General features: G+C 45.8%; 1 protein-coding gene across 12 annotated transcripts in view; it reads left to right on the plus strand.

Annotated features, from left to right (window-relative positions):
- Nucleotides 1-25,444, plus strand: part of ADGRB1 (adhesion G protein-coupled receptor B1) — a 291,313-nt gene that overhangs the window by 103,854 nt on the left and 162,015 nt on the right. For 11 of the 12 annotated variants that reach the window (XM_064706755.1, XM_064706764.1, XM_064706752.1 and 8 more), the window contains exon 3: nt 23,769-23,927. The exons of the other annotated variant lie outside the window; for it this stretch is intronic. In XM_064706755.1, coding sequence (XP_064562825.1) covers nt 23,769-23,927 — 159 coding nt within the window. The remainder of the gene's footprint in view (nt 1-23,768; nt 23,928-25,444) is intronic. 12 annotated transcript variants of the gene reach the window in all.

Genomic DNA, 25,444 nt, shown 5'->3' on the forward strand with positions numbered 1-25,444 from the left:
TCCAACCCAAATGAGATGATCTCTAAGGTCTCTTCCAGCCCAAGCCATTCCATGATTCTGTGATTCACATCACAGAACTTTCATTCTATGATTCACATCACAGATCTTTCATTTCCTTTTGAACCTTCTTCTAATTCCTAATTAGACATGGGAGAACACTTCACCCACTTGAAGTGTTTTGTCTTAAATTTCATGCCCTTTTATTTCTCCAAACCCTTTAAAAATCTCCTCCTAACTCCCCCAGAAGTGACACACTTCCAGTTCTTGTCTTCCTGCTCCCCCTCAAAATGGGTCTAGCAGGAATGTCCTACACAGAACATTGAGTTCTGTTAAAAGAGTTTCCCTCTTTTATTTAAAAACACAGAAAGACCCAGATGCTTCCATGAAAAATTTGTCTTTAGGTCACGAAAAAACTTGGATATTCTAAGAAAAAAAGTTTTAGGGAACTTTTATCATCAAATGCCCTGATGAATTCTCTTTGCTCTGCTCTGTGCTAAGGTCTGGGCTCTGCTGCTCTGCTGTCACTGGATTTTGTGAGAGGGTTTTTTGTGCTTGGTTTGTTTCATTTCTCCTGCTTCTGAGCGAGATCTTATCCCAGAGGTGCTGGAAAAGCATCTTCAGCCTGGAGATCCTGCTTGCCTGGGGTGTGAAAGTTCTGGAACGACTGCTGGAGCGTGGCTTTCCCAAAATCACTGTCAATTGGAAACTGGGGTGTTCCACATCAGAATCAGCTGCACTTTGGTGCTGGGTAAAATAACCTTTTTATTCCTTCTTCCAGCACAGCTGTGTTGTGTGGCAGCTCTGTGAGCCATTGGAAAATGAATTCAGAAAAAATAATTCATGTTATCCATTACTTATGAAACTCTTGTTCATCTTCTGAGGTCTTGGTAGCTCTTCCATTTGTAGATTTTTAACCCCCACCAATGGTGTTGTTTCAGGATATTTATTTGTTTTTTTTAAGGGCATATAGTTACAGGACAAGGGGGAATGGCCTTAAGATGAAGGAGGGAAGGTTTAAATTGGATATTGTGAAGAAATTCTTCCCTGTGAGGGTGGTGAGGCCCTGGCACAGGTTGCCCAGAGAAGCTGTGGCTGCCCCATCCCTGGAAGTGTCCAAGGCCAGGTTGGACAGGTTTGGAGCACCCTGGGATAGTGGAAGGTGGGTTGGAATGAGATTAACATCTCTTCCAACCCAAACCATGATTCTCTGCAGGCTGGAGATTTGGGAAGTGGTTTAGAGCTTCTACCTGAAAAGCACAGTGCAGATGGAGCCCAGGGTAGCCTGGGGAGGGCCTGTGGGTGTTCCAGGCTGGGTGAGTTGGAGGGCTCGCCAGACAGGGAATGACTTATCCTTCCCACATGTCTCCAGCCTGAATGATGTTCCTGTAAACTGATGCACAGAGAAACAGCTGAAAATGTGCATCATTCCCACAGATTCCTGTCATGACAACTGCAGGTCTGCTTTCCACGTTCCCTCTCTGCCCTCCAAAATTAGCTCCTGCTGTTGCCCAGACAGGGTGGGGAGGCAAAAATCTGGCTAAACAAATCTGTCTCCAGACCAGTCTGAAATTTCTGTAACACTGATGACCATCCTTTTTAATTTACTGTATCAAGACTCAAGAACCAGAACCACCTTGGGACTGGCTCATCCATCCCTAGGAAGGAGCTACTCAACCCACCCCTGATCCTTACCCAGTTCATCCCTAGAAATCTGTTCTCCAAAAGCAATGAAGCAGCTACCACACCCAGGTTTATTCCTGTCTCTTGTGGGTGTTTGGGATTACAAAACAATTCCCCAGCAACTCAGGCTGGTGGAAGGTGCCCCTGTCCATGAATTACATGGTCTTTAAGAGGAATTAGTTGGTCTTTAAGGTCCCTCCCAACCCAGGTGCTCGCTGTGGGGTCACCACATCTCGAGTGCTTTTTTCACAGCCTCCTTCATGCAGAGAACATCTCAAAGCTCACAAGGGAGGAGCCTCCCTCCTCTCCCATGAAATCCTTGTGGGAGACTGTCACTGCCTCGGAGTTTGAGCTGCTGAGCTGAAAAAGGAACAAAGGAGTTATTTGCAGGATATGTGTTGGGAAGAGATTCAACCTGACAACTCAGCCACGGAGCCTTCCCCAGGCGAGGAGAATGTACAGAACTGAATTCTATTTTCCCTCTTCCCCAGCTGCTGGAGGAGGGATCATTCCCTGAGTTCCTGGATTTTAACCCTGTTCTTCAGACAACCTCTCAGTAGTTAGTGAGATCCCTCAGCACTCATCCTTCGTGGTCATGGCTTGATCATCAGGTGGGGACTGGGAGGGAATGCTGGAAGGAGTCTTTCCCAGTCCCAGCTGGGATGGTGCTGGGTCAGAACTTGAAGTGATTGGTCAGGAACAGTCAGAGCAGCACTGGTCCATCCAAGGGGGTTTGTTATCCTTCACAATCCTTGTTTTTAGAGATGTGTCCCTTTTGACTTCCAAAGCAATGGACCCTTCCTGCTGCACCTAAACTCCACCTGAGTTTGGGCAAATGTCAGGGCAGGGTGACAGCTCCTTGGTTTGGGAGGGTAAGGAAAAAGGATGGCCAGGACACTGGCAGGAGGTGCCAAACTTTACTACCCCTCTCTAAAAAATTATCCCTGATCTAAGCAGAATGATTGAAACCTCAATTCCAGCTCTTCTCAGCTGAAGGAGCTTTAGGTAATCTTTATTTTCACATCATTGAGATGTAGGGTGATGTTAGACAAAGAGACCATTTCTCATCTCCAGTGTCTCAGCTGAACAGTCTAACTGGTGCTAAGGACAGGCTTTAAGGACAGACTGACTGATCTCATTCAAAATGGTATTTTGGGCATCCTCTAGGCTGCAGCCTGCCTGGGATACCTCACAGGGACCAGGACAATTGCTTCCCTGCTCCTGAGCTCTGGGCTTGGGGCCATCCTCAAGTCCTGAATGATCTGCATCGATTCTCCTCCCCCGGATGCCACAAAGGTTCCCCTTTGCAGATCGTTGTTGTCTCCTTGGTAACTGAACTACATCAAATCGCACAGGCTGGAGCTCATCAGCCTGCAGAGCCCGAGCTGTGAGAGGGGAAGGAGGGGGAAGGATGAGGATGAGGAAGGATGTGGGAAGCCTTGGTCTGGCTCATGAGGAGCATCTCACAGGCAGACCCACTAAATCCCACTGGGATTTTCCCAGCTTCCAGCTCCTGCTGCAGCTCCTGTGTGTGACAGGTCTAACAGCTCACCCACCCCTTCCCAACATTCTCTGTTTGACGAAGACTTTGGTATCTCCAGGCACTGCTCCATCCACTCCTGATGGATCCCATAAATCTGTCTCCCATTGTTTTGAGCCCTTCCTGCTCCTACACAAAACTTGATTATGTGGAGCAGGGGGCATGGCCCAAATTTAAACCCACAGCATGTGTTTAATTCCCTCTCTGGCTGAAGGTGCTTCTGTGGGGTTGTTGGTTGGGTATTTTGTGTTTTTTTCCCTTCCCCTGTTTGGTGTAACTTTGGTCTTCTTTCAGCATCCCTGGGCTGTTTGATTTGCAAGCAAGTCTGGAAGGTCTGGCTAATTTTGGCTTTAAATCAGAATCAGCAGAGGAAAATGGTGCAAAACAATGAAGGCTGGTTTATCCCTGCCAAAATTAATCACCCTGCTCCAGGCATTTTTTCCATTTCTTCTTCCCTCCAGGTCTTCTTTCCCTCTCATTCACCTTCGGAGTCTGAATCTCCTCTTTCCATCCAAGTGGGCCCCAGCCCAAAAGTCACCTTGCAGACCCTGTCACCCTGATATTCAATGTCTGAAAACTCAGACCCAAGCCAGAGGAGAAAGGAAAACAAAACCCAAACATCCCAAACTTGAGTGAGCATGCAGTGATCCCAATTCCTCCATCTTCAGAGGAAGGGGAAATCTCATCAAAAGACTGCTTTGCTTTTAGTATATTTTTTATAAAAATTCATATATTTGAGTTATTTTAATTTTTTTCTTCCTGGCAATGACTTCAAGGGGTAGAAGTCAGTGTGGGCAGAGGCGTTTAGAAGTGCAAGGAACCAAAGTCCCAACTCCTCCTGATGCAATTCCTTTACAAACAGCACCAGTTGTACTTTTGGAAGGACATCATTAGACAAGTATTTTCCCTCCAGCCCCTGGCAAAAAGTCATCATTTGCATTTAAATAGTTCTTTTGCTACCAAACAGAGGCATGTTACAGAATAGCTGCACAGAGATAAAGATTCCTTTAAGACAGAGAGAGAGGAGGGGGGAAATCTTAACCTCAGTGAAAGCCCAGCCCATTTCCCATGTGCTGTCAGCAGAGGAGAGGTTATTTATGCATCCCAGAGTGTGCCCGCTGAGATATAATCTACTGCTCTCAGGAGCCTCTGCTTGCTGGAGGTGGAATTATAAGAATTAAAAATTACAAGCGTAAAACAAGGCCAGTCTAAAATGAAGTATTACCCAGTGGGTGTAAATAATTCATGGGCAAAATAACCCTCCTGGGTCCCCCATTGATTCATCTCACTCCACGGATGCAGAGAGGAATAATCTGTTGGAGGGGCTTTGGAAAACCTCCACGGTGCCTTCAAGGGGCCAGGGTGGTTTCTGAGGGGCTCCATGGGGAATGATCAGTGGCAGCACAAAATGGATTTTCCTCTGATAATAAAACCTTTCTCAGAGCTGACCAAGGGAAAAGAAAACATCATTTCATGAAGGGAAAAAAAAATTTAAAAAAAAATCATGTTTCACTACTGTGCTCCAAGCACTGAGCACCAATAATTTGCCCTTCATGTGCAGAGATCCCTGAAGGACCCACCAGAACTTTCTCTGGCAAATATTTGCCTTTCAGCACAACCAATTCCCTTTCCAATGGAGAACCTTGGCTTTTAGGAAAGGTTTTTCTAAGCCTGCTGAGTGCAGGCTGGCTCTGTTTGAGGTTAGAGGTGGAGTGTTAGAGAGGTTAGAGAGAGGATGAGGAGTGAAAAGGACATGAGAACTCCACACTTGGGATCGTAATAGAAAAGTCGGGATGGGAGCTGGCTGCTTCCTCTTTTCTGAGGCACTAGGTTAATGGTTGTGTCACTGAAACTGCAGGAAAAACAGAAATTCTCTTTTTTTTTTACTGTTGGACAATCAAGGCATTACTTTATTCTGGCCAGAAGGTGCAACAGAAATTATTTCGTCCTCACATTGCCCAGGTTGTGTGGAGAAAATCCTTCAACCACACATGAATTTTACTAGATTTTTCACATACTTACATAGTCAAAACCAAGAGAAATTCATTGTTTCCATGTTCATTGGTCCCAAGTTACACAGTTCTTAGTATTTGAGCTCCTATTGGAACCAATATGATCACCCTTCCAGTGAAGAAATCCCTAAAATCCAGTCTAAACCTCTCCTGGTTGATTTAATCATATCTGATTATTTGTTTTGCTCCTCATCTCCCCAGGCTGTGTCTCTAGCAGGGTTTTTGTCTGTGCTGGAGGTTAAGTGCTAGACCAGAGTGTTTCCATCTGGGAGGGTTTCATTTTGTGTGATTTTTTATTAGTCTGTGCAGTTGTGTGGTCACAGCAGTTGCAGTACAGATGTGTGGGAATGGTGAGGAATAAATGAATTTTTGGATGTTTTATGGAAAAAAAAAATTCCATCTCATGCACATCTCCCAAAAGCTGCAGCTCTCTCAGTCACCACTAACCAGACCAAAGGACCTGGTGCGTTGTCCTGCATGAGTTTATCACTTACTCGACTTTTCCTGGTGCACATTTGGTGTCTTCCAATAATTCTTTTTAATTTTTGAGCTGGCTGAGGGCGTTTCCCCACTTTGTTTTCCAGAGAGAAATGCTGGAGTGAGGTTGTTTGTACCTGCAGTTTGTAGTAGCAGACCCTCCCCTGTTTTTCATGGATCTGCAAAACTGGTGAACCAGTAAGGGAAAAAAAGTTTCCTGCTATTCAGAATCTGATTCTCAAGACAAGAGAAGGTTAATAACCTTAGGAGGAGGAGAAGAGCCAGAGAAAATACTGCTTGGACACCTAAGGATGCTTAAAGAACTTTGGAAAAGGAAATCAGGAAGAAAAGCAGGCAGTGTTTGAAAGGAGGGGACACAGCTCTGGCTACTGGGATCATTCATTCTCAAAGGAAACATAAACGAGCTAAACAAGGAAAATGCCACGCAGAGATCACACATTGTTTTTTAAGGACAGGCCCCTAGACAAGATCCCTGCTGCTGAGCTGTGACCCAGCTCCCAATCAATCTCTCCTTCCTGAAATGTCACTAACCTGCACTTAAGTGCAATAAGCCTTCCCAGCCTAATTGAAATTCTGAGCCAGAGTCAGGAGACATTTGCTTCAAGTAGTGTTTTAATTGTCTGCTCCCCAGGCTGGTAACAGGATATTTTGTGCCTTGTATTATTCAGGGAGACACCAGAGCTCAACCTTTCCCTTCAGGCTTGTGCCCCTCCTGTCTTGGGTTGCTGTTCTGTTCTTTATTTGGCCTCTGCTCACGCATTACCTGTGTGGATCCTCGTGTGCCTGCTCAGCCAGGGATCAGAACCAGCCCATCTGCTTGGATGCAGCTTTTTGATTCCACTTTTTATCTAGAAATAGATAATTTCCAGGAGGCATCAGGCTGAAACCAGACCCCTGGGCTTCTGTAGCCTGGAGTCATCTTGTTTTTCTCAGGTTTAAGACAACTCCTTTTTCCCAAGCACGTGTCACTATAACTTTCCATGCACCAGTAGCTGTAACCAGGAGATTATTCTGGCAGAGAATGAAGGAAGACTCAAACTCCCCCTGGCCTTTCCCTTTCCTCCCACAAGTGCTGCACTGAAGCCATGTCCAGAAATGTGCATGAAACCAAGTGGAAGTTATGGGAGATCACCACAAAACATTGGATAAGGTCAGGCATCCTCAAGAAGAGGCAAAATGAGCCTTAATGACTATCTTAATCCTGGTTCTGTTGACATTGGGTCAAACCCCAGTCTGTGCTGCAGTTTGGAGGAGCTGGGTGATTAATTTCCCTGCAAGAACCTTCCTGTCCTCCCCATGAAGGGGATCCTACATAGATTCAGCCCTTCCAGCATCTATGGACCAGAATCAAGCAGAACAAAAACCTTCCTTACCTGTCTTGACTGTTTTATGTGGGCAGGCACCACACCTGTCCAAAGAAGTGGGTTTGGTTGCAATCCCTGTCTGGATGAGATTGTGACTGTGGGATCTGGTGGGGTTTTTGGGCTATAAAAGTCTTAGTAAAAACCACAGGGTTGTTTCCGTTTGGGTTCTATGTCCATAGATCATGGCCACAAAATTTGTCTTTCCCAGTTTCAGCACCTTCCTCCATCATTCTCTTTCCCATCATTATCAGAGACGCTCCCACCTTGGAAACCAGGCAGAGGGAAGATGACTCTTTTGGGGTCATGCATGAGATTTCTGACAAGCCTGAACAGACAACCAGGGTGCTGGTCCTGCCCGTTCAGAGGGCACAGCTCCCTGCACACCTCAGGTGCCCTGGCTCCAGTTTGGTCTGCACAGAACACCTGCAGGTGCTGTCCTGAGAGGGACAGCCAGAGGGACAGCTGGATGTGGCTGTGAGTCAGCAGGAGCAGGAGAGGCACCTGCATAGAGCGAGTTCACCACCTGCCTGCAGCAGGCAGGGTTGTTCCTTGTCCTTTCATACAGCTTTGGCTTGTGGTTCCTGCTCATTTTAACCGCTTGTGGTTCTCTGCCATCTCCCCTCCCTGATGAGAGAAGGATTTCTCTGATCAAAAAACATCCTCGGTGTCTAAGGTCATTTAGTCTCTGCCTATAATCAGCAGAGAGGAATGGGTGTTTGTAGCAGGCAGGGTTGTTCCTTCTTTCATACAGCTTTGGCTTTCAAGTCCTGCTTATTTTAACCTCTTGTGGTTCTCTGCCATCTCTCCTCCCTGATGAGAAAAGGATTTCTCTGACTGAAAAAACATCCTCAGTGTCTAAGGAAGTCGTTTGGTCTCCTTCTATAATCAGCACAGAGGAATGGGTATTTCTAGCAACATGGCCAAATATAAAGTCTGTATTTTCAGAGTTCTTATTTTCCTGCTTTATTTATGAAGTGCCCAAGTGGCCAGGTCTGCACCACAGAGCTCTAAAACCACCTGGGCTGTTTGCTGCTCACCTGGCAATGCTCTAGAGGGGGATCTGGGATCTTGCAGTGAGCTCAAAATACAGATCAGGCTGCTTTTGTGTTACTCCCCTCTAAATCCTGCTCTGCTGGTAGAAATGGCCCTCGTGAGGGGGGAAAATTGTGTTTTATCTGTAATTTATTTGGAGTCCCTCAGAGCTCTGTTCTCCTGTCAGTGCCTGAACAGCTGAGTGCTCCAGGCTGCAGAGGTGGAGACATGAGCTATGCCTGTTTTTTATGGATTTCTTCTCACTCTTCCTAATAAGATGAACTCACAGTCTTTCCATTTCCTTTTTTTTCTTGCTAACATTTCTTGGGTGTAGCTTTACTGATATCTTCCTCTCATTCCCACACATTCCCATGCTGCCTTTTGAGACAGATTGTGAAAAACTCCCAAGAGCTGATAACATTGAATTTGACTCATTTGGACAGTTTTGGTAGGTGAAGCCCCTTCCCATAACCTTACTCATAACCCAGCTTTGCCAGCACCATTTCTTATGCTGAGCTCCTGTTTTGAAGTCCACACATTCTCTTAGCTTCCACCCGGAGAGACCAGAAAAGGCTCAGCCTCCAAATTTGAACCCTTTATTTTTAATCTATAAAGTTAGGCCACTTGAATCCCCCCATGGAAAGTTTCTTGCCATTTTGGTGGTATTAAATGGGCTGCTACTCCCCTTTAGCCTGTTTTATCTCAGAAGACCTCAAAGAGAAATGCAAGGAACGCTTTGCTAAGAAGAAATGGAGATACACAGATACTTCCATCTACTGAGATGTGCTACCCAGGACACAATGAGCTTAAAAAGCAATTTTCACATTAGGGATGGGTAAAAGCCAAGACCAGGTGTGCAGGGCTGAGATATTTGCTTTGGTGGCAACAGCTGGGAAGTGCTAGTGCTAATCCTGATTTTAGAGTAATACCTAAAAATATCTCACAGATGTGTAAGATCCGTGGGTTGTGCCAGATCTACACTTGGTCTTGCTAAACAGCTCGGCCAGTAGATGTTGCTCTTGGCTCATACTGATGTGCTCAAAAAAAAAAAAAAAAAAACGAAAAGAAAAAAATAGATGTATCCAACCTGAGACATTTGGGAAGCCTCTGAAGCCAGAGTGCAGATCCATCCTTCACCAGCTTCCTGCTCTTGGCCTTCATGGGCCATCATAGAGAAAAATAAAATATGACACAGCTCCTCAGACAGCAGTCAGTGGTAATTAGTAGATACAATTGTTGGAGTTTGTTTGCCTTGTGTGAAGTGAGAATTGCTGGCCAAGCAGTTGGTATCTCTAGGGGAGGTGGCATTCATAGAATCACAGAATGGTTTGGGTTGGAAGGGACCTTAAAGATCACCCAGTTCCACCCCCTGCCATGGGACAGAACCTTTCCCAATCCCAGGTTGCTCCAAACACCATCCAAACCTGGCCTTGGACACTTCCAGGGATGGGGCAGCCACAGCTTCTCTGTGCAACATTTGCCAATGTCTCACCACACTCTGAGTGAGGAATTTCTTCTTAACATCTCATCTAAATCTCTCCTTTATTATCTTAAAAACACTCCTGCTTGTCTTATCATTATCTGTCCATGAAAGAATTCACTCTCCCTCCTTTCTAAACCCTCTTTAACTACTGGAAGGATGCAATGAGTTTATCCAAAAGGGATTTTTCCTGTTTTCATGGAGTGTTATAGGAGAGACAGTCACCTGGTGCAGGATGGCTCTCCATCCTGAGTAGTCCTGGCAATCCAGGATAACCCAACCACTCCTGACTCCTCTGAGCACCAAGGGTGCCAAAAGGGAAAAAGGGGGCAGGGAAATCTTCCACCATCTGTCTCCATCCTCTATTCTCATATAGATTAATTTCCAGTCAATCTGGGGAATGGGCTGGGAGGAAAACAGCACCTTTGGTCTGCCCAAAACATGCCTATTTGCTCAGACAGTCTTGTAGCACAGAGATATTTGTCTGCCTTCCCTCCTAGGAAAAAAAAATAGCTAATGCACATGATGATTAGCAATTAAGTAGGGTCAATAATTTGTGAAGTGGTCTGAGTCCCTGTATATCTGTTACTAAACCCACTCCTCTCTGCCCTCTCCACACACACTCACCTCTCTCACTCTTCAGCTCCAATCAGAGCAGTGATTGGGCACTGCCTAATGCAGGCTCTCAGGATCAAGGACTGTCTGTGACTGTTTTGCCTATGGAGTGCCAATCCCAGAGCGAGTCTCATTTTACTCAAGGCCTCTTAACACTGCTGGAATATAAATGGCAAATGGGAACAACAGGGAAAGTCGTTTACAAATTCCTGGGTAAATGCTGAGCCTTGGTGGCATCTCCTCATCTGTGATGATTTAATCGCTGGATTCTCTGCCTTTCTTTTCTTAAGCAGCACCTCAGACCAAGGGAATTTCACATCAGATTTGCCTCTAGGAACAAAGGGGTCTAAGCCTTTAAGACCTTGATCTCTCAGGGTTGAAGATTATCAGTATGAGGGACTGGATCAGCAGACTCAGGGTTAAGAAATTCTCGTGGAGATGCTTTCATTGGGGAAAGGTTTTCTTTTAGTGGTGATTACAGGAGAAATCAGAGGGAGACCTCACCTGTGGTAAGGCAATGTCTGCTCTACCTCAAGACATTATAAAGAACAAGAGCTTAACTCCTATTTAGTTTTCAGGCTAAAAACACAGACTGAGACCACAACCTGCAGGACCACAAAAATTCCATTGGCATTTCCTTGTGCCACTCTGGGACTTTGAAGGGACAGACACATGTGAATAATCCCCTCTCTCCACTGATAGAAAATGCTACGACTTTGGTAGCAGTCAATTACAAATCAGGCTGAGAATTGTTTTATTCATTCTAATCCAGGATCTCTGAGGGATCTGTGAGCAAATTGCTGTGCCTGCAGTCTGGTTTATAGTGCCCCAGCTTCATATTCCCAGCAATGATGCTAAGGATTCTCATGCCACACCTCAATGTCAAAAGATCAATATTAACCTCGTCATTATAATGCTGGTAAAGGTTGATGATATTGATTTCTTGTCCTTGGTGCCAAGGCATGTTGGGTTGGATACCACGTGGTGATTATCCCAGATGCAGAACTGCAGCTGCTGCCTCCTAAAAGTCTCATTAAGCAGTCTGAAAGGAGCTTCTCATTTGGGTGCCTCCAATGGTTTGAATATATCCCTGCCTTCTCCTGGGATTGAAGAAATTGGGGAATTCAGGTTGATATTCTCTGTTCAGAGAATGGTGAGGCCCTGGCATAGAATGCCCAGAGAATTTGTGGCTGTCTCATCTCTGGAAGTACTCAAATCCATGTTGGATGAGGCTCTGAGCAATGTGGGATAGTGGGAAGTGTCCCTGGCCATGGCAGGAGGGTTGGAACTCAATGATCTTTAAGCTTCCTTCAAACCAAAACATGCTGCTATTCTATGACTTAACTTCCCCCAAATTCTCCCTTTCTTCACCCAAGTGTTACACGAGCCAGCCATTCTGGCTGCCCCCTCTTAATGAGGGGGGGAGCAGAGGCACAGAGAGAAGCCTGAAACCTTCTCCTTTCTGCAGTGGAAAACACAAACAAGGTGTCAAGGGCAGAGCTGGGAATGACAGAGGTAGCCTGGAGTAGCATCTTCCTGTACAGGGTGGGTGTGTCCAACAGCTCAGAAAAGGAGAGGACCCTGGCAGGAGAAATGCCTGCTGACAACCTGCTTGTTCCCCAGCCTGCCTCAGAGGTAACCACACAAAAAACACTTCCATGTGGTTTTCAGCCACCTCTGCTCTCCTTCCAGGCAAAATCCACATCTCAGTGTGAAGAGGGATTGGCTGTGCCTAACAAAACCTATGGAGTTTTCGCATTAAATATTTGGTTTAATAGTGAAAAGATGCTGCCTCAGCTGGAGTCTGCCTTTCTGGCTCTGTTTTGGAAGCTGTTTGTGGAGCAAAAATGCTGGGTCACACAAATTGTGTGGTGTCCTCATCAAAACTGCTCTGAGAGGGGACACTTGGCTGCTGGGTTGTCCCCCCAGGTGATTTTCCCTTTGTCCTCCTGGAAGAAGTTCAGCTGAAGACAATTTGACTTCTCTCAGTGTTGTAAAGTTACCATGGGCAAATCTTTTAGCTTTACAAAACCTCCTCAGTTCATCCTGCAGACACAATACTGGCACAGCCCTGCCTTGCAGTGCTCTTGCAACAAGAAATATGTCACAGCTCGTGGAGGAGTGAGAAACTGCAGTGTTGGGGACCGCAGGAATCCTTCAGCTGGAACAAGATGGAATTGCATGGGCTTGCAGAGCTCTGGGTGTTGCATTTCATGGTGTTTATGGGTTTATGCAGTGTTCTGCAGGTGTTTTATAGGTGAAAACCATGGCCCTTCCAGCCAGGAAAGATGGAACAGAGAATCATTTAATTGTTTAAGTTAGAAAAAACCAACTCAGTCTAAGATGAGTGATTCTTAGGTTTCTGTGGTTGAAATGGCTCCCGAGATTTTTCTCCCAGCCCCACGACTGAAGAGGAAGTCGAGATTCGTCAGTTCTGCTTTTCAAGGTTGTTTATTTTCTCTTATCTATTACATTCTTTCTGTGACCTGCTGAGGTATGTCCAGCAGGATGGGTTGTGGCACACACTGACCCTCGGGTTGGCGTTAGCTTTTTATACTAAGAACTACGTGTACTTTATTTACAATAATTTTCCAGTACCTATCACCTATGTTAGACAGTCTGTCTCTACTTTAAATCAATCCAAAAGTGTCACCATCACAGCAGAAGATGGAGGACAAGAAGAAGAAGAAGAAGAAGAAGAAGAAGGACAGGACACACCCAGATTCCCCCATCTTGCCTCTTGAACCCCCATTCTAAATCCTCAAAATTCAATTTTTCCCCCTGTGACAAATTAACTATCATTCTACTTAAACTCTTGTGGTTTGTAAATCTTCACACAAAGTTGGTAATTTTTTTTCCGCGGGCTAAAATCAAAGGCACAGGTGTTTTTGACTCTGTGCCAGGGTCTCTGAGCCTCTTGCCAGGGTCTCAAGTCATCCTGGGCAGCCAGAGGAATGTCCTGGGTTTGGACATGTGAGTCCAGCCATTACCCAGCACTGCCAAGTCCACCACTAAACCACATCCCCAGCAGATCATGTAAAGACATGAAAGGAAATTTCACAAATACTCTCCTTTGACTGCCTTTTATAAAAATAGATAGTGATCCTGGTATCAGGGAAGGTTCCACTCAGCTTGGGCTGCACAGTTAGATTTGAATGGGTTCATATATTCCTCACCATGGGGAGACACATGTGGCTGAGCAAATCTGTCCCCTCTGTGCTTTGGGGTCTGCAGCAACGTGACAAAGCAAACAGTGCGTGAACCCAGCTCTGGTGTGATTTATACAAATTCAGAGAGGTTGAGGGCGGAGAAGCATTTCATTCCTCCCTGGTGGTGCAGGCTGGATTTCTCCTCACAAGTCTGTTCTCTGATATTTTGCCTGCTCTGCTTTGAAATGAGTTAAGTGATTAGGCCTCTATGGCTTTCTTATGGGAAGATTCTTCCATGGTTTTATTTGATCTCCCATTCCAGACTAAACATTCCCTTTCTCATTTCCCTGCCCACCTCCCCCACCATTTCCACATAAATAATCTCTCTTTATCCCTAGTGTTTCATTTGCAGGGATTCACGTAATAAGCACAGCTTTATGCTGGGTTTCCTTGAAAGCTGCACACTGGCCTCATTTCCATCTTCCTTAAGTGATTTGTAGAGCAGAGGGAGATTGAAGCTGATCCTAAATGATTGTCCAGATTTGACCTCGTTACCTTCATTTGCAGGGACTGGGGAATGCTGTGGGAATCTGTGGCAGCTTTGGCCACTCAGCAGCTTTGAAAAAATCACATCATTTATTTGGGTGCCCAGAAAGGGGTGACCTGAGCAGATTTTGGCAATTTTGGTGGTGGGAAATACTGACATGACCTGTAGCTGGCTGTGCCCTGACCACATCTCCATGAAGGAGAGTCACAGAGTTAAAGTCAAGGTAGGAAGAGGCCAACTGGGAAAGTACCAGTACCATCTTGTTGTCCAAATCAGGGGGTTTTTGGCCCAATATCCTCTCATTAGCAGTGGCTAACAAGGGGAAATAGCAGAACAAGACAAACACACAGCTTGAAAGGAGGTTGTGGCCAAGTGGGGCTCGACATCTTCTCCCAGGCAACCAGCAACAGGAAAAGAGAGAATGTGCCAGGAGAGATTCATGCTGGACATCAGGAAGAATTTATTCACTGAAAGGCTTGTCAGACATTGGAAAGGGATGCCAAGGGAGGTGATGGAATCACTATCCCTGGAAGTGTTCAAGAAAGGATTGGATGTGGCATTCAGTGCTGTGATTTGGTCAGCAAGGTCAGAGGTTGGACTCCAAGGCCCTTTTGAACTTTGTACAACTCAGCAGCTTGAAGCCCAAGGAACTTCTGGACAAGAGCTGCTGGCTTTGTATCTATTACCATTTATGGGTTTGTCTTTCATGCATCTCCCCAGTTATGTTTTATATTCATGGAATCCTTGGTGCTTTTTCCTGCTGTGAAAGCATTGCACCGTTTGACACCGCTCGGTGTCTGTAAATTATGTCCTTGACTGGTTTTGCACCTGCCTCCTGCCCATTTCATTTGACACCCCTCAATTCCTGTGCTGGAAAACTCAAGGAGCAGTCAGTCCCTGGTTACCTTGCCCTGCAGCTCATGAACTTTTAATGCACATTTATAATTTTTCTCCCCTCACCCATCTCCTTTCCATGGAGAAAAGTCAAACAATCATGGAATGGTTTTGTTTACAAGGGGTCTTGAAGATCACCTCATTCCAAGCCTCCTTTCTTGTTCAGGGACATCTTCCACCATCCCAGGTTGCTCCAAGCTCTGTCCAACCTGCACTTGAAAACTTCCAGGGATGGGGCAGCCACAGCTTCCCTGAAAAATCTGTGCCAGGGCCTTACTGTCCTCATAGTAAAGATTCCTTCCTGTTATCTAATCTAAATCTACCCTCTTTCAGCTTAAACCCATTCCCCTTTGTCCTATCACTGCATGTCCTTGCAATGAATTATTATGCTTTTTAGGGAGCTTGGGGCATTGGTTTTTATATTAATATGCACAATCTGCAAAATAGCAAAATGTTTCATGGGATTTATATTGGAAAGGGCAGACAAGGAACCATTGGAGCAACTCCCTTGTGCTGTTGTGGGTTTCATCTCATGGGGCTCAAGGAGGAGACATCCCCCTGAAAGATTTCTCTCCTTTTTTCCCTCAGAAGGGACAAACTGAATGTATGACTTTCCAGGGAATGATCACTGGCTGGTGTAATAGAAGGATGTCTTCAGAATAACCCCTTCTGGACTTGCTCTTTTCCAGCACAGTAGAAAGGAGAGTAATAAAGGAGCAGCTTCCTCACTTGTCCCATTGTGTAACAAATTCAGGATTCAGATGGTATAAGACAATCTCATTCTTGATCTCCCTTCAGTATCCTTCTCCACTATTTACATAAGAAATGACATTTTTCCCCCTCATTTGCTAATTGAGATGATTCAGAAACTGTGATATAAATTCCACTACAAATATTCCCAGTGGTAGCACACAGAGCTATGGTGGGATTTTTGCAGTCTGGACATGTTTTTCAGACACAAAATGCCCTGACCTACCGAGTTGGAGACAGCTGCCAACAAGACGTGTCTTCAGCTGGGGTCAGTGAGAGGCTAAAACCAAAAAAGCAAAATCAGAGGTGGATGTGGATTATCAGCAAAACCCCTTTTGCTTTATTGATTGTCTTGTGTAGATTCTTTAGTTTTGCTGTTGTCACTGCCCTCTAATTTAAGGGATTGCTGTTAAATTAAGAGGCATGATTGACTGAATGTCATCTGAGACACATTGCAGCTGTCAGCTGTGAAGATAAACTCCAGATTGGGATGCTCATCTTCCTGAAGATCAAGGGTGTTTGGATGAGGTGTCTAAGTGGAGCCCTCTCAGTTAATTTGCAGTAGGAAAGACCCATTCTTTTGCAATCTCTGCTTAAGATTCAGAATGCGAAATGCCAAATATGAGCTTGCTGGTTGATGTAAACCACCTTAGAATTTTCTCCATTTAACCGGAGAATTAAAATGCATTGGGTCACTCTTGCATGAAAAGTAATTTGTTTTAGTCCATGGTCATGATAAGAACTGACTGAGGAGGATCAAAAAACTCTTTAGAAACTGGATTAAAGGCCTCCCTGAATGACAGGCACTCAGACCAGCCACGAGTCTCAGATGCAAGAGCCACCTGCCTTAAAACACATTCTAGGAGCTTGGGCTGCTCTCCAAAAATAAAAAACAGAAGTTAAACCTGTCTGTGTGATCAAGGTGACAGCTGCCGGTTGTGGTAGGAACCTCTGGAGCTGGAGGCTTGAGCCACAGCTCCTCCAGTTTAGGGAGATAAAGGGCAAAGTGAGAGAACTCCTTGGTTCTATGAGGCCATAGCTGAGAAAAACTTCACAAAGTGGGAATGGGTTGGGTGTGTGACCTTCAGAGGGTTCTGTGCCTTTGAAAAGCAAAATCCTGCACAGAGCAGTTGCAGCAGCCTCATTATTTGTGGATTAAGGACAGATGGCAACTCAACCCGCATCGATCAGCAGGAGCAGCAGTTTGCTGAGAGCTCATGGAACAGGACTCCAGGGGTAGCAAGGACTGCCTGCAAAGGCATTAACTCCCATTAACTTCAGAGTGAGCCTGCACTGCACTTCATGTGGATTCCTCTCTTCCCAGCATCAAAAAAACCATCCAACCTCATGCTCAAAATGGAAGAAGGGGCAGAGCAAGAGATTGTGTGGTGGGCAAGTGGGGATGAACATTTTATAGAGGGTGGGGAGTCCATGGGGGCTATGTCAGCTCAGCCAGCAGAGACTGAGGGATGGACTGAGGGATGTGCAGCCTCTGCAAGGACCACATCAGGCTTGCATCCCTTCTGCAGCTCCTGCATTGGGCTGAAAGCATCTGTGTGACACCACAGCCATTGCAGATCATTCCACAGACATTTTAGGTCATTCTTTTCACAGAACCATGGAATCATTAAGGTTGGAAAAGATCCCCAAGCCCAACCACCATGTTCACCACCGTGTCCTCAAGTGCCACATCCACACCTTCTCTGAACACTCACGGGGATGGTGACCTCACCTCCTTCCTGGGCAGCCTGTTACAGTGCTTGACAACCCTTTCTGTGAAGAAATTTTTCCAAATAAATAATCTAAAACTCCCCCTGGAACATCTTGAGGCTGTTTCATCCTGTCACTTGTTACTTGGCTGACACCCACCTCACTACAAGCTCCTGCCAGGGAATTGTAGGGAGAGATGAGGTCTCCCTTCAGTCTTTTTCTCTAGGCTGAGCCCCCCTCAGCTCCCTCATCCACTCCTTCCCAGAAACCAGATGCAGCAGTGGGCACAAGAACCCTGTGTTTTCCTCATGGCACAGCATTTTCCCCCCTGAAATGTGGGATAGGAATAACTTCATATAATAGACCCTTAACCACTTGTTTACAGCTCCACTAAAAAAGACAAATCACTTGAAGCAGTAAAGGACTAGACCCAGGAAAAGAAGGAGGATTTCAAAAGGTTTATCTGACAGCCAATAAACAAGATAAATAACATGCAGCATTTAATTTGTCAGGACCATGGTACAACCTGATGATAAAAAAGGACCTCTCCATAAAGTGGGGAATACCTTTGTCTTGGCTGTAAATGCCTGACTTGATTTACTAAGTGCCCTGGTAGTTCTCTAGCTCCTCTTTAGCACTCACAAATGGGATGGAAACTGAGGAGTAAGGAGAGGAAGGAAGTCATCTGAGCTCAATATCATAAACTGATCTCATTCCAGTTAAGGCTTTGAGATCATGAGGGTTTTTATCTTATTTTGCCTGGTTCTCCGATTGCTGAAGATAAGCAGAGTAAGAGTTACCCCCTCTGCTCTGCTCTGTTCTGCTCAGGTGAGACCCCACCTGCAGAGCTGCCCCAGCCCAGGGACCCAGCACAGGACCGGGAGCTGTTGGAGGAGTCCAGAGGAGGCACCAAGGGGATCAGAGGGATGGAGCTCTGCTGTGAGGGAAGACTGAGAGAATTTGGATTGTTCAACCTGGAGAAAAGAAGCTTTAGGGTTACCTAATTGTGGCTTTCCAGTACCTGAAGGGAACCTATGAGAAACATGGAGAGAGAATATTTACAAAGGCCTGGAGTGACAGGACAAGGGGGAATGGCTTCAAACTAAAAGAAAAGAGGTTTGGCTTGGATATGAGGAAGAAATTTTTCTTTGTGAGGGTGGTGAGGTCCTAGTAGAGGTTTTTCATAGAAGCTGTGGCTGTCCCATCTCTGGAAGTGTCCAAGGCCAGGTTGGATGGGGCTTGGAGCAATCTGGGCTGGTGTAAGGTGTCCCTTCCCATGACAGGAGGGTGGAACTCGATGTCCTCTGAGGTCCCTTCCAGCTCAAACCATTCCATGATTCTGTGATTCTGTGCTTTAAGAAATCAAAGACTGGCACTTTCATTATCCTCCCTCTTTCATGTAATGAGACCAGACAACATTAATTTCTCTGTGTATTTTAGGGGATCATTGCCATAATGGGTCATATCCCAAAATGCAGAACTGTTTGAATAATCCATCATCAAACTGGGAACACCACGTCAGCCAGTGAATTTGGGCCCATATTTTTCTTACAAACACAATATAAAATAACTTCTAAAGACACTGGAGCAATTATGCATTTTGTCTCAACAAAAAGCATCCCAAATAAATCACAATTCAATCCAAGGCTTGTGTGAAGCTGCTTTCTCCCTTCCCTAGCCTCACTCCTAATCTGTAAGAGAGTAAGATGGAAGACACACATCCTGAAAAGGGCAAGCCAGGAGCTGATTAACTCTTAAAGGTGTCTGGTTACAGATATCCTATTGATCAGCCCCAGGCTGTCATCAGGATACCTCCCATTACACTGATGGTTTCCCTTACAAAGGAAACACAATCTGTCTTCCATAAGGAAATGGAAGACAAGCCTGTGTTCCTGTGCTGTTTAGAAAAGTGACCAGCGCAGAAAGTGACCTTTGAGGGAAAGACAGTCTTCTTCAAGGTCAAGAATTTGTTTTGTGCCAGTAACAACTCCATCCTCCACGCTGCTGCCAGGATCTCTGGGCACTTTGCTGGCAAGTTCACTGCCCTCCCTTTCCTTCCTGCTCCATTTTTCGATGTTATTCTCATGATTAAGTATCTGAGCAGCTTCCATGGCCATCAGCAGTGGAAATGTTGCTGAGCCTGTGTTTATTTTCACTTTGTCTTGGAGGGAAAAGTTGAACCACAACCAGGCTGGAGGTAGCAGAGTATGAACTTGTGGGTTTTTGCTGTGGAGGTGGACAAGTGTTTGCCCATCCCTGTGCAAGAGGGTGCTGATAATATCCCTAAATTCTGATCTAACACCTAGTTGGGCTCTTTTTTCCAGACAAGGCTGGTGTCCTGTGTAGGAACCAGCAGAGCCCAGAGCTCATAGTACAGCCACAGTCTCATAAATAGCAATTCAGGGAGGCTGAGTCAGCTGAAGTTCATCATCTGCATCTCTGAATTCTCTGGCTGTTGGCAAGGGGGAAAAAAAGGGGAGGAGTGTGGGTTATTTCATTTTTATTTTAAAAACAAAAATTTTCCCAGTGTTTCCTGTCTTCAAAAAACCCTGCATCTTTAGCTCATTATCCTTATCTGTGCCTGAGCACAGCGCAGAGCTGAATTCCCTGGACCTAAAACATCTCCAAGGGTAGCTGTGGGTAATGAGAGAATTCACAGCAGGAAAAGCAGCCATGTGAAAGTGGCCACCTCTGGGCTGAAGGGCCACCTCTGCTCCTCCCCATGAGGTGGACAAACGATGGAGCAGAACAGTGAAGCCAGGGCTTATTTCAGCAGATTTTAGATTGCTGCATGCAGCCGATGGGGAGCAAACTGACCACTGAGGGATGTGACAGCTTATCCATCACCTGAAAGGACTGGATAACCCCCTGCTGACTTTTACAACCCAAAACTGAGCCTTGCTGTGCTCCCTGAAGGTGTTTGGACTGTGGGAGGCCAGCCAGATTCAGAGATTCAGATGGTTTTCACAGTCCATCCTGCCATCAGCATTTATGGACGTTCCACCCGGGCCAGTTGCTCTTGGCAGGAAGCTGGAAAGACACAGGGTGGAGAAGGCTGCAGAGGCTCAGAATTTTGCTTAAGCACCAGGATCATCCCTGCAGCCAGGTGGATTGGTGGATCCATCAGTTTTCAGAGCTGTAGATTGTTGTGGGGAAAGCTGAGTGTTGCTGACACCAGTACTGAGCATGGCCTGGGAGAGGAGTCAAAAATGAACCTTCATCTTGCTCCCTGTGTGTTCTACAAAGGGTGCTGGAGGAGAATGTCATTCCCATGTTATTCCTCCACCAATGCTGTCCTTGAGAGCTGTACCTCTCTGTGGCTGGTGGGGTCTGCAGTGTGGGGAAAGGAAATGCCTTTTTTTGGGGAATATGAGTAGTAGAACCTTATCCCCTCTCACTTTCCTTGTCTTCACATTGTGTGTTTGTGTGCTGGCAGAAGGGGGAGGCACAACTCACTGATGGTGAATTTGTACCTTGAAGTGGTTTTTGCTCGTGTCTTCTGGGGTTGGAAGCCAACAGGACACAAAAATGGACATAGGGTCTTGTCAGAGGGGAGCTCTTTGCCACAGTAAGCACAGGAAGGGCAGGATTGGTTGGAATCAGAATATCCTGAGGTGGAAGGGATCCCAAAGGATCACTGAAGTCCATCTCCTGGCTCTGCACAGGGCAGCCCCAAGAATCCCACCCTGTGCCTGAAGGCATTGACCAAACACTTCTTAAACTCTAGAAATAGGGATAACTGAAGAGAAGTCAGTGTGAAGTCAGGCAATGCTTCCCCCTTCCCCTTGACTTTCTGGGTGTCCTGGTTCAGGGCAAATTTTGGAGAGAATCCCCCAAAGGGGCGCCTCTTGGAAAGCAGCTTCAATCGGCCCCTACCTCCAGCTGGTCCAGGAAAAAAAACCTCCTTGGAGAAAAGTGGAAAAAAACCTGTTTATTAAACAATAAAACCTAAACAATATTAAACAATAAAACCCCTTGCTGCTCCAAAAGAGATGACCAACTCATAAAGTCTCCCCTCCAGCGCTGGAAATGCCGCGGCCCAGGCTCGGCCTAGTGGGCCACAGGTGGAGCTGCTGGTGCACTGCTGAGTGTTCAGTCAGAGCAGGTTTAAACAGCTCCAAAGAAAACGGAAAAAAAACCCCACAGTGCAGGGAACTTCTTTGCCTCAGCTAGCTAAACTAACTAAAAGCAAAGGAGAGCTCTGTCCTGCTGTCTGTTCAGCCGCAGACAGCACGATCCAGGAGGAGGAATGTGGAGGGGCAAGTGCAGTCTCTGAAAACAAACTGCTGCTGCTTCTCTCCCCCTTAACTCTTGGAACTAGTCTTAAAAGGTGGAAAACTTATTATTCAGCATAAACAGAACAAGATTATTGGGGATAAAAGCATCATATAGTGTCACAATCCGTCCTTACGAACAGAGTTTGTGATGGTTAGTGGATTTGATCTCAGGGTGCACAAAGAACCAACATGGTACAAGGGCGTTTGCAATGATAATCAAAACAAATGCACCTTTATCCTTTATTGAATGACCACAGCAAAATGCGATAGAGAGATTAAGGGAGAGAAAAAGATAGAGAAAAAGAGAAAGAGAGAGAGAGAGAGAGAGAGAGAGGGGGGGGGGGGATATAGCTACCCAATGTAGAGATGAAGTCCTTTGATCCAGTCCAGTTAGTCCAGTTGAGGATCCACCTGTTACGTCAGGGAGATCTCAAAATCTCTAGCTAACTCAGAGGTTTTTATTATGATAATTCTATTGAAAATTGTGAGGGGGGGTGGGGGGAAACAGATACAATAAGTAATAGATGTAACAGGTAGTCCATGTTCTCAACAGTAAACCAGAGCCATTGTTTTCTTGGTCCAGTGGTCACAATCTGCAGGCAAACATCTTGGTTTGGCCAGCTTGACTCCCCCACACACCTCCCGCGGGTTGGGGGTTTCAGCCCCAGTCCTTGGAAGGAGCAGAGGGGCCTTTTCACATGGGGGTTTCATGTCTCAGTCCTTGATGGAGAGGCTTCTTGCATCTCAGTCTGTCTGTCACGGTGGTTGTAAAACAGGTGAGGGTCTTCTGTGGGGGGACCACCCGGAACTCAGGAGAATTCCAGCCAGGCCGAGAGGTGGGACATCTGCTAAGGCTGTTGTTGCAAAAAGGGCACAGTGCCCCCTTCTTTGGGCTCAGTGTAGCATACAGCAAACAACACCTGTGAAAACAAATAACTTAGCACTGTGCTCTCAGGTCTTGGGGCCTTTGGCATGTGACTTTCTCCTACAGGGCCAGATCGGGGTGGTCTTCTCTTCAGTGGTCCCCAAATGACGATCGTGAGGCAGATGAGGGAAAATTCAGACAGACTCTCACAATAGTCAACCCAGGACACAGGGCTACCCTGCAGTTTCCAGTCCCACCATTTTCAGAGACACTCCATGTGAAAAACGCCAATCACTTGTTTTTTTAAAATTTTAAAAGTTTAATAGTAATAAAATGGTTATAAAAATAGTAGTACAATTAGAGTAAAAATCATTTGGACAACTTGAATTAGGACAATAGGAGACAATAGAACCAAAGAGTTACGGATGTCTGGGTACCTTTTTCTTGGCAGCATGAGCCTGAAAAAGGACACACGTTACAGAGGATTAACCCTTTAGAACAATAGCCTGTTGCATATCCATACACCTCTTATATGTTGCATAAATTCCATTCAAACAAAAGATTCGGTCTGCTCAGTGTCAACTTCTTCCTCCTAATCCTAAGGCGCCTTTGATCTTTAGCTAGGCAGGAAAAATTCAGTTTCTTCTGATAAGACAACAATAAATTCCTTTTCTCTGAAAGATTTAGGTGTCTTGTGGCTGCTATCTGGTGTGAGTGCCTCATTCCTTTCATAAAAAAATATCCCACTTACATAGTGTGACAGCGTTCACAGGGGTCTTAGGATGAGGGAAGAGATGAGAATGTTGACTTCATGTTTCAGAAGGCTTGATTTATTATTTTCTGATATATATTATATTGAAACTATGCTAAAAGAATGGAAGAAAGGATTTCATCAGAAGACTAGCTAAGAATAGAAAAGGAATGAATAACAAAGGCTTGTGACTGACCAAGACAGTCCGGACAGCTGGACTGTGATTGGCCATTAGAAACAACCACATGAGACCAATCACAGATCCACCAGTTACATTCCACAGCAGCAGATAACCATTGTTTACATATTGGTCCTGAGGCTCTCAGCTTCTCAGGAGAAAAAATCCTAAGGAAAGGATGTCTGTGACCACATAGTTCTTATTTTAACTACAGAAGTTACCTTTTAAATACAAGACTACATTTACCATATTATTAAAACGTTAATACAGCACTACTAATCTACACATCAAAATACATACAGTAAATATCTGCGTAGGGACATATTTTCACACTTTTCACACCCCAGTTTTGAGTCTTGGCAGCTGGAACACAGCAGGCTCTGGGCTCTCACGGAGGCTGATGGGGCTTTTCTGGATCTTGCCCAGGTGGTTGGAACTCCTGGTCGGCTTGGGGCGACTGCACCAAGGACTGCGGGGGCGGCCTGCAGACCCGCATGCGCTCCTGCAAGCCCCTTCCCAACGAGGGCCTGGCCTGCGAGGGAGTGCTGGAGGAAGGACGGCTGTGCAATAGGAAGGCTTGCAATAGTAAGTGGAGGCATGTTCCCTTGCACGCGGGGCTCCCGGGAGGAGGAGGAGGATGGCTTCATCCCCATCGAGGATGGAGGGTGCTGCTGAGGCTCGGGAAAGCTGCCCCAGGACTGTGTTGGAGCAGGGAGCCCAAGGGAATGTGTGGATTTGGCTGTGCATGGCCCTGCCCGTTGTCCCTGCCTGCCTCGCATGCACACGCACACGTGCTGGCACAGTCTTCCTGCACCTTCCAGGCCTTCAGCCCAAAGAATTTATAGGAATCTGTAAGCAGGCTTACATCAGGTTTTCTTATCCTGGTGTCACGTCCTTACAGGCATTTTATTTTTTTCAGTTTTCCCAAATAATTAAAGCTGAGAGAGATGTTAATCTTGCTTCTTCTTGGTTTAGTTCAAGAGCAGTGACCCTGCCCCTTTCTTTTACAAATGGAAGCCTCTAGTGATAAGATGAAGAGAAAGATCTGGCTGTTAGACAGGGATTGAGTGATGCAAAGCTTCGGTGTGTGCTCCACTCTCCCTCTGTAATGCATCCACTTTCCAGATCCTTTTCTCCACGGAACAGGCCACAGAGTGCCCACACCATCAGATAGTGATGGGTTGAGCTGGTGAACCTCCAGCACTTTCATCCCCAGTTCTTCTACTGCTTTAAGCTGTGTTGGGAGGGGGATGAAGAGGAAAAGGCAACTGCAGATACAGCTCAGCCCAATAAATGCAAGCAAATGGCTGGTTATAATTATTCCCTTCTTTTTATTTCAAATTCAGAGTAGAGAATGTTTGAATAACTCCTCTGACTAGTCAAATAACTAAGGAAAGTTCAACGGTCTTCAAAGGCTGGGAAGTATCTCCTGATAAGGGGGAAGTTCAAATAAAGGGACATAAATATATTCCTCTAATAAGGGCTAAAATTATTTCATGCATTTTTTAACATTTCCATAAATTTAAAATATGTTGCAATTAGGCTTAGACTTTTTTTTTTTTTTTAATGAAACCTGGTATATTGAATTCCATCTCCTTGACTCACAATTTCTAAATTCCCTCTGAGGTTTGCCCACACCAGGGATATTTAATCCGTGTCCCCCATGCTTGGTGGTGACTTTGCAGTCATGACTCAGCTGTGGCTTGTGGCAGGGAGAGTAGGAATGCAATGACCTGGAAGCTGGTCCTGAAAGAAAGTCCAGTTGTGGGATTGGGGTGTGCCTGAGAGGAGTTGGAGGGAGGGCCACACGAGTCTTGGTGTGTGAAGGAAGAGATGGCACTGGGAGTGGGAGAGGGGTATCTGCAGGGCTGGTCACTCTTTGACCATGGGAACACATGGCACAGGAGGCAAAAATCCTCCTTAATGTGTCCCTCCTATGCTGTATAAACTAAGAGGGACCCAGTTCCCCAGATTCTCTTTGCAGGACATCCTTCCTCATCCCTAACCATCTTCCAAGCTGTCCATGGGACCTGTTTGATTCTTTTGCAGCCCTCTTGATGTGGTGGAGGGGGAAGATTCTGTTTTCCAGGGCCAGCCTCATC

The sequence above is a fragment of the Zonotrichia leucophrys genome, chromosome 2 (genome assembly GCF_028769735.1).
Source record: "Zonotrichia leucophrys gambelii isolate GWCS_2022_RI chromosome 2, RI_Zleu_2.0, whole genome shotgun sequence".
Lineage (NCBI taxonomy): Eukaryota > Metazoa > Chordata > Aves > Passeriformes > Passerellidae > Zonotrichia > Zonotrichia leucophrys.